The following is a 10877-nucleotide window of genomic DNA, read 5'->3' on the forward strand; positions in this document are numbered from 1 at the left end:
GATGATGCGCCCTTGGTGCACAGGGGCCTTCTCCCGCCTGACTGTGTCACCACCGTACAAATGAGGACGTGCCTGGAGAGAATCCCGCCATCCCTCAGACCTGGCTCGCAGCCCTCCCCTGAGCTTGGCAGAGCTCTTGAATCAACACACCCGGCTCAGGAGTGGCAGCCCCAGGCCACCGAGCCCAGGGCCCGAGGACGTAGCTAGAAGGCGTGTCCCTGGGATTGGCCGGGCGGGCCACCGGGACCCTTCCCCTGGGCAGACTGCCCGGGCTTGCTTCTTCCCCTGGAGGTGCGACTGGGGGTGGCCCAGGGCGCTCCGGGCTGGGCGAGCACGACCCCCTCGCCCCCCCCCCCCAGCTGCCTGTCCCCGCCTGGCCGCAACCCCCCTCATTATACGCCGCTGCCCTCTTCTGACTCACTGATCTGTCATCTCCTGGCAGCCCAGGTCCCAGGCCGGCCTGGAAAGGGTGGAGCCTGAGTGGGAAGGTGGGAGGGGGGGAGGGCGGCCGATCCCTCTCCCCACCCTGTCCCAGCCGAGGGCGGAGCCTCCTCTTCCTCTTTTCTCCCTCTTGTCGCCGCGCCGGCCTGCAGGACGATTCTGCGGGGCGTTGCCGCGCGGGGCTGGGAGACTGAGCTGGTCGGCGCAGGTAGGGGAGCCCTCGGGCCGGAGGGAGGGACGAGGCCGCCCCCCTGGCCCGGGCCGGGGTTGAGACGGGAAGGGAAAGACCAAGGTCTGGTGTGGCCACCGGGACTGGGCTCGGTCCCGGCCTGGGAAGTCTGTGTCACTGGTTCTTGACCCCGTGGGGGGCCCCGGGGCCCAGAGCCTCCAAACCCAGCAGTGCCAGCGCAAGTCTCCCCGACCGCCCATCCAGACCCACCCCAGACTAGCCCCCGGGGCAGGCAGGGCACCCAGACTGGGCATGAGTGACACACACAGGTGGCCAGGGAGAAATAGGCAGGGAGCTCAGCCAGGAGGGCGAAGGAGACACACAGAGACAGTGACAGTGACGGAGGGGACAGGGCCGGGGAGAACAGAGAAGGGAAGGCAAGAAAGGCAAGCGACAGAAAGAAAGCGGACCCCAAGGGGCAGGGAAGAGGGTGACAGGAACGCAGGCGGGCAGAATCCCAGGGACCAGGGTGCGGAGACAGTCAAGGAGCAGAGCCCGGGGCTGACACCCAGGGGCAGGGTCCCGCCAAAGACGAACCGAGGGGGACACGAAGAAAGAGGTGGACGCCAGCCAGAAGGGGGAACTGGCGTGGCTGGTGGGGGGCGCGGGTGGTGGCTTGGGAGGGCGGCCCCATCCCACACTGCGGTGGGGAAGGAGGTGGGGCACGGGGGGGCCACCGCTACAGAGGGGGTTTTGGTCATATCTCCCCCTCGGTGGCTGTTTAAAAGAAGGCGGTTGGGGAGCGGCTGTAGCCCATGGTTGAGCGCCTGCCTCCCATGTCCGAGGTCCGGCATTCGATCTCCCGTACCTCCCGAAAATAAATAGATAGATAGATAGATAGATAGCAATGAAAATAGAAGGAAGAGGCCCGTCCTGGAGGTGCCAACCGCGGAAGGTGGCCCCAGGAAGGTGGGCAGGGAAACGGCCGTCCCCGCAGCTCTGGGAAGGCTGGTGCGGGGCAGGAGGCTCAGCCCTGCTTTCTCCGTCCCACATGGCCACGTCCTTCCAGAGCCAGAATGAGCCTCGGCTGGAATGGCGGCCTGGGCCCCCCGGGCGTCCCCTGGAGGTCCCCCGGGCGCCAGCACGCCGCCATGCACCGCCCGGCCGTGCTCCTGCTCGTCCTCCTGGCCAGCAGCACCGAGGCCTTTCGCATCTGTGCCTTCAACGCCCAGCGGCTGACCCTCGCCAAGGTGGCCAGGGAGCACGTGCTGGACACCCTGGTCCGGGTCAGTTCCCAGGGGCAGGCCCGGGGCAGAGGGGGTGTCGGGAGCCGGGGAGCACCCTCCTCCCCCACAATGGAGGGGCCGGGGGTGGCTGGCCGTCTTCCCTTGGGTCCCATCCGGTCACACTGCTCTCTGATGCACGTCGGGGAGCCTGGAGCCAGCGAGCTGTGACGGTCTCGGCCGCGCCAGTGCCAGCTTCCAAGGACCCCGTCCCACCGCCGGGGCAGCTGGCACTGAGCGCAGATGTCCTGCAGATCCTCGCCCGCTGTGACATCACCGTACTGCAGGAGGTGGTGGACTCCTCCGGCAGCGCCATCCCCCTCCTGATTCGAGAACTCAACCGGTGAGGAAGGCGCTGGGGGGTCTTTTTCAGGGTGTATGGGTTTTTTTTTTTACTTTATATGTTTTTAACTTTTTATTATTACCTTTTTTTAAAAAGATACATAGGTCACACAAAATGTTATATTAAAAAATATAAGAGGTTCCCACATACCCCACCCCACCCCCACTCCTCCCACCTCAACATCCTCTTTCATCACTGTGGCCCATTCATTGCATTTGGTGAATGCATTTTGGAGCACTGCTGCACTGCGTGGATTAGAGTTTACAACATTATGGTTTACACTCTCCCCGAGTCCAGTCAGTGGGGTGTGGCAGGATATATAATTGATTTGTGTTTTTAGGAGGTATTGGGGATTGAACCCAGGACGTCGTCCATGGGAAGCTGGTGCTCAACCGCTTGAGCCACATCTGCTCCCCTGGGGGGGTGGGTCTTCATTCTGGAGCCCCCCCCCCGGGAGCCTTGGGGGGCCCTGACCCTGGGGTTCCCTTTCCTGGCAGATTTGATGACTCCGGGCCCTATGAGCACCTGAGTAGCTCCCCACTGGGGCGCAGCACCTACATGGAGAAGTACGTGTACATCTACCGGTGAGTGCAGGCGGTGGTCTGGTTCCAGCATCTTTCAGTCCTCCGCCCCAGCCAGCAGCCGTGCCCGTGTGGGACGCACGGCCAGAGCCCTTCCTTCTCCCCACACCCAAATGGGCGCCCAGTCCGTGGCAGCCTCCGGGGACTCAGGGCCTGGCTACATCTCTGGGTGCAGCTTTTGGGGAAGAGGCCCAATCTTGGTTTCTGGAAACAGCCCCAAGTCTCTGGGCTGATATACCGGGGAGGACCCTTTGGAGGCCAGGATCAAGAGGGAAACAGGAATGCCAGGGAAGGAGACCTGTTTCCCTCTATAGATGAAATGATGGGGTGTCTGGAATTCACTTTGAAATAACGGGGGGCTCCCAGATCCATAGGCAAGAGCAGTGAGAGTGCACGTCCACAGGCGGCCCTTCCTAGAGGCGCTGTCCGTGACGGCTGCAAAGCACAGGCAACCCAAGTGGCCGCCAGCTGACTCACACGTCAACAGAATTTGGCCCATCTGTGCCGGGCCGTCTGATTCGGCCATAACAGGGAAAGTTCTAGTACATGCCACAACGGGCATGACCCTCGAGAACTTTATGCTCAGCCAAAGGAACCAGACCCAAAAGGCCCCCGATTGTGGAATCCCGTTTCTATGAAGTGCCCGGAAGAGACCCTTCCCTAAGGCAGGAAGGAGGTGAGGGGTGGCCAGGGGCCAGGGGAGGGACTGCTAAGGCAGGGCTGCTTCACCTTTTTTGCTCCACGGACCCCTGTGCCAGTCAGGTGAAAACCACGGACCCCGTGCTAAGTCCACGCTCCACGGTGTGATATTTCATAAAGATCTCACACCCGCACAAGAATTTTTTTTGAATTTCAGTTCAAGTTCACGGACCCCTGGTTAGGAGCCCCTGGCTTGACGGGCATGGGCGATGAAAAGGCTTGAATTTGATCGCGACGGTGGTTGCAAAGCCCTGTGGATGTACTAAAAACCCCTGAACGGCCCCCTCTGAGGGGGCTGCTTCCACGGGAAGGGAATCGCATCTCAGTTTTGGAAAAAGTTCTAGAACAGAAGAGGCCAGGATGGCTGTGCCCCCGTGACACGTGTGAGCCGGGACGGCTCCCGGCCGCGGCCCCCTCCCCGAGGAGCAGCTCTGGCGCTTGCTTGCTCTTGCAAGACCACTTCCCCTTGCCTGTCCCTCCCAGGTCACACAAGACACAGGTCCTGCAGTCTTACTTGTATAAGGACCTGGATGATCTCTTTGCCCGGGAGCCCTTCGTGGCCAAGTTCACCCTGCCCAGCAAAGGTAGGAGGGGAAAGGAGGGTGGGCCTGGCCTGTGGGGGGGCGGACGGGGGCGCGGGGGCTTCGGGAGGAAGGGACGGGATGGTGGGAGACGCCCTCGCCGGCACCCCCAGTCCTTCCCAGCCTGGTACTGGTGCCGCTGCACACCACCCCGAAGGCCGTGGACCAAGAGCTGAACGCCCTGTACGACGTGTTTCTGGAAGTCTCCCAGCTCTGGCCGGGTGAGGTAGGGCAGGGCGGCCGGCGCCAGAGGGAGGGGGGCCGGGCCCCCCCGACGGCCGGGCCTGACCGCCGGCCCCGTCCCCAGGACGTGATCCTGCTCGGGGACTTCAACGCTGACTGCGCTTCGCTGACCAAAAAGCGCCTGGGCGAGCTGGCCCTGCGGACTCAGGAGGGCTTCCACTGGGTGATCGGCGACAGGGAGGACACCACGGTGAGGAGCAGCACCCACTGCGCCTACGACCGCATCGTGCTGTACGGGGAGCGCTGCCCGAGCCTGGTGCGCGCCGCCGGCGCCTTCGACTTCCCCGGGAGCTTCCAGCTCACCGAGGAGCAGGTGATGGGTGGCACGGGGGCCCGGACGGAGGGAGGGGGGTGGCGGGGCACATGGGGACTGACGCTTTGCTCCGCTGCTCCCCGCCCCCCCCAGGCCCTCGCCATCAGTGACCACTACCCCGTGGAGGTGGAGCTGAACGGGGCGGTGCCGAGGGCTCGACCCCTCAGCCTGGCCGCCCTGCTGCTGCCCTCGCTGCTGCTGCCGCTCCTGCCCTCTCAGCTGGCCCCCGCAGCCTGAACCCGCCTGGGGCCTGCCACCTCCGGGCACGCCCCGGTGCTGCTGCCTGCAGGATTCGAACCCTGGCCGCTCCGGTCCATCCCGCTCTGGGGCTGAAGTGACTCCCGATGGGGGCTGACTGCCGTCCTGCTCCATCGGACTACAGCCCTACACCCTCTGACTACAACCCTACAGCCTCAGATTGCATCCCTACACCATCAGACTGCAGCCCCCTACTGCATCTGGCTGCCCTTCTCCACCTGACTGCAGCCTTCCTCCATCGGACTGCAGCCCCCTCCTCCGCCTGACTGCAGCCTTCCTCCATCAGACTGCAGCCCCCTCCTCCATCTGGCTACAGCCCTCCTCCACCTGACTACAGCCTTCCTCCATCAGACTGCAGCCCTCCTCCACCTGACTGCAGCCCTCCTCCATCAGACTGCAGCCCCCTCCTCCATCAGCCTGCAGCCTTCCTCCACCTGCCCTTCCCTGGCTCCAGCTTCTCTTTCTTTTTGGTGCGGCTTGTGCCTGGTATTCGCATGTGGAGAAAGAGGAAGCCGGATCCCTGCCACCCCGCTCCATCCCGGACAGCAGCGCCAGGAGTGGGGACGGAGCAGGTGCTCCAGGGCTGGGGGAGGGGCCGGGGGACCCAGAAGGTCCTCTAGGCTAAACCGCAGGGCTCAGAAAAGGAACCACGAAAGAGCCAAAGATCTGTTTAAGTGGGAAGGAAAACTTCCACACTCAGAACAAAACCCGGGTTGGGGGACATATTCCGTCTGCAGCGGCTATGCCAATCGGCTATCTTTATTGTATACAGAATTCATCAAAATCCATAAAAATATTGAGACCCCCCCCCAATAGCTCAAATGCTGGAGGCAGGCATGTATACCAACGTAAAATAAACAAACGTGGGGGGAATTTCAGGGTCCGTGGCAGCCAGGAAATGAAACTCGCTGGAAATACCCTCCATTGCCCGTAGCCAAGGCGGGGCAGGTAACCACTGCGGGGTCGGCTCCTCCTCCCCGGCTCCTCCCCCCCCCCCCCCCAGGGCAGGCAGTGCAGCCCGGGCCAAGCAGGGTCCCAGACCAGCAGTGCGCACAGAGAACGCCCGTGACCACCACCACAGCCAGCCAGCCTTTCTGACATCAAGGGGAAGAGGGTGCGCACTTGAACTCCTCCCCGAGAAACTGCTGCTTTGTGAGCGGTCACCCAGGGAAAGGGGCTGGAGTGCAGGCAACAGCACAAGGCTGAGCTCCCCACCCCTTTCCAAAGAACTGAGTTCAGCAAAAAAAAAAACGGGTATTGGGCCATCGGGGCCATCTAAGTGTCAATTCTATTTATGGTTTGTAACCATCTCCTCGAGGCAAAAAAATAAACGTTTTAGAAACGGCTACGAAGAGTACAGTGAGCCGGTGGCCTCGCGGGGCCCGTGGGCTGGGCAGGCGTCTGCAGGCGGCCTGTAGCTTCAGGGCAGCTGCTCGGAGGACACGCGGCACGGCCCTGGGTGTGAGCCTGTGGACTCCCGAGGTCCTGGAAGGCACCAAGGGCCCTGGGCATTGCTCAGGAGCCCAGCTCACCGAGTACCCTACTGGGCCCTGGCCCCCCAGGACATCCCTCCCACCTTGGAAGGCTAGCCCTGGCACAGAGTCGGGGTGCAGTGCTGAGAGCACCCAGATCCCCAGGCTGAGGGGAGCTGGGCATGGCCTGTCTCCACACATCCTTTGTTGTCAAATTTCATGGACCATGCCCCCCCTCACTCAAAGGTGGGTAACCTGGGTGGGGTGGGGTATATGGGGACCTCATATTTCTTGAATGTTAACATTTAAAATAAAATGAAAATGAAAATTTAAAAGGTGGGTAACCAACTACGATGACGTCACTTGGAGACCTCGGCGTTAACCGGGGAGAGGCTTGGGGACTCAGGTTCCAGGAGGGCTAGGGCTGGGCAGGACATCCTCAGGTAACTGGGGGAAACCCACCAGGCCAGAGACTAACCCAGATGAACACGACTGAGCCCCAGGGAGCCTGGGGGACTGACTGCAAATGGCTCTGCAGTTTCCACTTGGGACGTTTCCCCAGTGATGGCAGGCTGCTCCCAGAACCCTTGGCGCCCAGGTTGCATTCCCTGCTCAGGCGGGGGACCCTCTGGACAGCCCAAGGGCCGGTAGTCCCCTTTGTCTCCCATCCTCAGGCCACACCCCTAGGGCTTTCAGGATTTGGGAGAGGGAGAGAGGGGGGGTGGCGAGGGCCAGCCTCCAGCCTGCCGGTCCTGGGACCCCCTGCCCCACCTGGTAGGGCCTGAAGGGAAAGGGCACTGCTGCTAGGGCCCACAGGTCCCCGGGGCTCACAGCCACCCTCCCCCCCAGACAGCCAGCCAGGCAGAGCAAACATAAAGCCAGCCAGAAAGTCATTTATTGGAGGGCAAGGGTCAAGGGGTCAGGGGGTCAGGGGAGGGCAGTGCTGGCAAAGCCCTCATGAGTGTAGGGCCCGCCACTTGTCCAAAGGGCCACGGTTGGGGATGTATTTCACCCCACAGCCGTCCGGAATAAGGCGCTTCTCAGCCACCATGTCTTCAAATTCATCAGCATTGAACTTGGTGAAGCCCCACTTCTTGGAGATGTGGATCTAGGGAGAAAGAAGAGGTGAGCTGAGGGGGGCCCCGGGCAAGGCAAGGTGGAAGAAGGGGTCCACCGGTAGCACCACTTACTTTCTGGCGGCCAGGGAACTTGAACTTGGCCCTGCGCAGCGCCTCAATCACATGCTCCTTGTTCTGCAACTTGGTGCGGATGGACATGATGACCTGGCCGATGTGGACCCGGGCCACCGTCCCCTGAGGCTTTCCAAAGGCACCTCGCATACCCGTCTGGAGCCTAGATTGGGGATGGCATGAGGTCACAGACAGGGCCAGCAACAGGCAAGGAAGGGCTGTCTCCAAGGTCCCTTAGGGCAGCCTGTACAGGTAACAGGCCACATACACTACCAAGGAGGCTGCTGTCCGCAGCCACTGCACACCGGGCCCCCACGGGGAGAGGGGGCCGGTCGGCTTAATTGGCTGCAGAGGACAAAGACCCCAAAGGAGTGGGTAGGAGAGCCTGCAAGGGGCCTTGGGGCCAGCCCCGGCTCAGGGGTGGATGGCTGGGAACTCCTCCCCCACTTGCCTCCCAAAAGGCTTAGCCATGACACCAAGGCCAGTTTCCAGGTCAGGTGATTCTGCAGACCTCTATATCCCGTTGTGGGTGAAGGGGTGCCCACTCAACTTGCTGCTAGCCCCCACCCCATCTTGGCCTCTGGCCAAACTAGGCTTTGTTGAGTCTGTACGTGGGGTTACCTTTGAACCCCACACACCCAGCTGATGAAAAGCCGAGCCCAATACGTAAGACCCCGGAGTTACAGACAACCACGTCAGGGGCCAGCGTTCCTCCACCTGGTGAAGAGGCACTGCACAGGCCCAGGGCACAGCTCACCTGTCAGCCCCAGCACAGGACAACATCTTGTTGATGCGGATGACATGGAAGGGGTGGAGTCGCACTCGGATGTGAAAGCCATCTTTGCCACAACTTTTCACCATGTACTTGTTGGCACAAATACGGGCAGCCTCCAGGGCTGGGGAGGGGGAGAGAAAGCGACTGAGCATGAGTTGAGATCAAGCAGCACTTGGCATGCTCAAAAAGATGTAGTCACCAAATGCAATGAATGTCTCATGATGACGGAGATTGTTGTTACGGGGGGAGGAGTGGGGTGAGGGGGTATATGGGGACCTCATATTTTTTAATGTAGTATTAAAAAAAGTAAATAAAGACAAAAAAAAAAGAGAGATACAAATGCCTTTTGAAAGCTTTTAAGGAAAAAAAAAAAAAAAAAAAGCACTTGCCCTCCTCCCCAGGCCAGTCTCAGGTGACATCTGGGCCACCTGTGCCAGCAGGTCCCACAAGTGAGCCTGGTTCTCAGCCGCTTTGTAAAAAGGACTTTTCCTGGGCGTGAAGTGTGCTAGACTGCTGAACTGGTGATTCCGGTGGGGAGGGGCTGAGTGTGACAACAAAGGAACCCTGCCTACCTTCGGAGGACAGCTGCTCATATTCGTCCGACACCATGTGACCACAGAGTGGGAACTCATCCACTTTGGCCTTCTTCCGACCCAGGTCAAAAATGCGGATCTTGGCATCTGGAAGAGGCTCAGGGTTAATGTGTGCGGCCTGTGGGCAGCTGAGTCGGCACAGCCCCCGCTGCTAGTTAAGATCACATAAATCAGCTTGGGAGCTCTCCCGCTACTTACCAGGGACACCTCGGCAGAAGCGCGACTTGGGGTAGGGTTTGTTCTTACAATACCGGTAACTGCAGAGGGGAAAAACTCAGGTTTGCTGATGTTTACAAGTGGAGTTTGATAAAAAACACTTCCAGCGCCCCCTCAAAACTAACCAAAAAAAGGAGGGCTGGGGAGCCAGGGGGCCTTTTATAAAATCAGTTCTAAAGCCAGAGAGGACATCCACGTTAGAAGGTGACAATAAATCCCCCTTCAGCTTACATCAAGTTTAAATCTTGCAATAAAGCAGCACTTGAACTGCCTTTAAGCCGCGTCATTGTTTCACACTTCAAGTAATCCACCAAAATACCTTCGGGCATGTGGCATGAAATCCTTCTGGCGCCACGTGATGGTGCGCCGGCGCCCCCTGTAGGGCCTTTGAGCCGGCAGCGCCGGCTTCTTCCCGGGCTGCCCTTGGCGTGTAAGGAGGACGCCAAGGCGCAGCGCCCAGAAATTGCACAAAGGCGCGGACGGGGGACCGAGCCCCAAAAGGCGGTGAATTTGCAGGTGGGGCAGGACGCAAGGCCGATGTGGCCCATGCAGGTGGTGGTTCCCCCCGAACGGCTATAAATGGGGGATGCACTTTAAGGGTGGCCCGAACTTTCGAACAATCGGCGAACGCTTGGCATAAAAGAAAACAGGGCAACCGTGTGATGGGGAGAACGTGGCGTCCGTTCCCAGAGTAGGACCGGCACCGGGGCGCTTCCACCCAACGGCTGCCTCTAGCGCCCTTTTCTCCCTCCCTCTTGCCGGCCGGCGAAACAGCGGAGTCGGCACTCACCACCGGGCGGGGCGGCGGCCCATGGCGACACCGGGATCGTCGGCGGCTGCAATGAGACAGACAAGTCGGAACAAAAAAAAAGCCGAGGTGAGGCCCCAAAGCCCGGGAGGGGGACGGCCAAAATGCCGTAACAAACCGGAGCCGCGAGTACTCACCGCGCGGAAAGCAAAGAGGTACGCTCACGCCTGCGCACGCCTTATATAAGCGTCCCCATCCTCCCCACGGGAACCATAGAGTCCTGCCGCGGGCGGTGAGGACGCTCTTTCATCACGTCCGGACCATAGACGCAGCGGCCCTCTGCGCCTGCGTGCGGGAATGCCCGTGCACATGCGCAGTGTGCGGGCCGGGGACGAGGGCGGCGCGCTGACAAATGGGGCCTCGCCACATCCGCCCGCGAGGGGCCGCTTCCAGCTGGCCGTTTTGGGCGTAGAACTTTTGCCCTGGCCCTCGCCTTGACTTCAGAGCCGTTATCCTAAAGTTGAGAAAAAGAAAGGCCCTGAGCTGGGGGTCGCGCGCCTGTATCCCGGTGGGGGCGGCCCCGGGCCCGCTGCCGCCTCCCGGCGCCTCCGTGGGGCCCCTGGTGCCCCCGCGGCCAGGAGCTGGGGGCCCCCTACCCGCCCTCAGCCGAGGGTCCAATCAGGCTTTGCCGGGAGCCGCGCTGATCAGGGCCCTTTCCCAGGCCCCCGGAGAGGCGCGCGGGCGGGGCGCCGGGGCCCGAGAAAAGCCGCTGCCCCCGTCGGCCCGCTCCTCCCGGCCGCACTGCCCCCGGTGCCCACGGCCGGCCTGGCCTCCAGGCTGCCGGGGAAGGCGCCGTCGTGCCGCCCCAGGGCGCCCGGGACGGCGGGCGGCCCCACGCGGTGGCACAGGGGGCCTGGCGGCGCCTCTGCCGCCGTGCCCCGGTTCTGGCCCCCGGGAGCCCCCTGGTGCCCC

The 10877-nt window shown here is 61.7% G+C and overlaps 2 protein-coding genes and 1 non-coding gene across 3 annotated transcripts; 1 reads left to right on the top strand and 2 right to left on the bottom strand.

Annotated features, from left to right (window-relative positions):
• The first annotated feature begins 542 nt into the window (after nt 1-542).
• DNASE1L1 (deoxyribonuclease 1 like 1) lies at nt 543-6257 on the top strand. Its single transcript, XM_004482871.5, has 8 exons — nt 543-649; nt 1680-1896; nt 2148-2236; nt 2734-2820; nt 4000-4100; nt 4211-4323; nt 4405-4653; nt 4747-6257. Exons 2-8 carry the CDS (start codon nt 1687-1689, stop codon nt 4888-4890), a joined length of 993 nt encoding a protein of 330 aa, XP_004482928.1. The 5' UTR covers nt 543-649; nt 1680-1686; the 3' UTR covers nt 4891-6257.
• A 999-nt stretch (nt 6258-7256) lies between these two features.
• Nucleotides 7257-10102, bottom strand: RPL10 (ribosomal protein L10). Its single transcript, XM_012521351.4, has 6 exons — nt 9948-10102; nt 9140-9198; nt 8921-9028; nt 8331-8469; nt 7574-7736; nt 7257-7491 (listed from the first exon to the last, which is right to left on the bottom strand). Exons 1-6 carry the CDS (start codon nt 9968-9970, stop codon nt 7339-7341), a joined length of 645 nt encoding a protein of 214 aa, XP_012376805.1. The 5' UTR covers nt 9971-10102; the 3' UTR covers nt 7257-7338.
• LOC111761738 (small nucleolar RNA SNORA70) lies at nt 7790-7924 on the bottom strand. The gene has a single exon (XR_002795011.1). It is a non-coding gene; the product is annotated as a small nucleolar RNA SNORA70 (small nucleolar RNA).
• Nucleotides 10103-10877: the final 775 nt, after the last annotated feature.

Source organism: Dasypus novemcinctus, chromosome X (genome assembly GCF_030445035.2).
Source record: "Dasypus novemcinctus isolate mDasNov1 chromosome X, mDasNov1.1.hap2, whole genome shotgun sequence".
In the NCBI taxonomy this organism is placed as follows: Eukaryota; Metazoa; Chordata; class Mammalia; order Cingulata; family Dasypodidae; genus Dasypus; species Dasypus novemcinctus.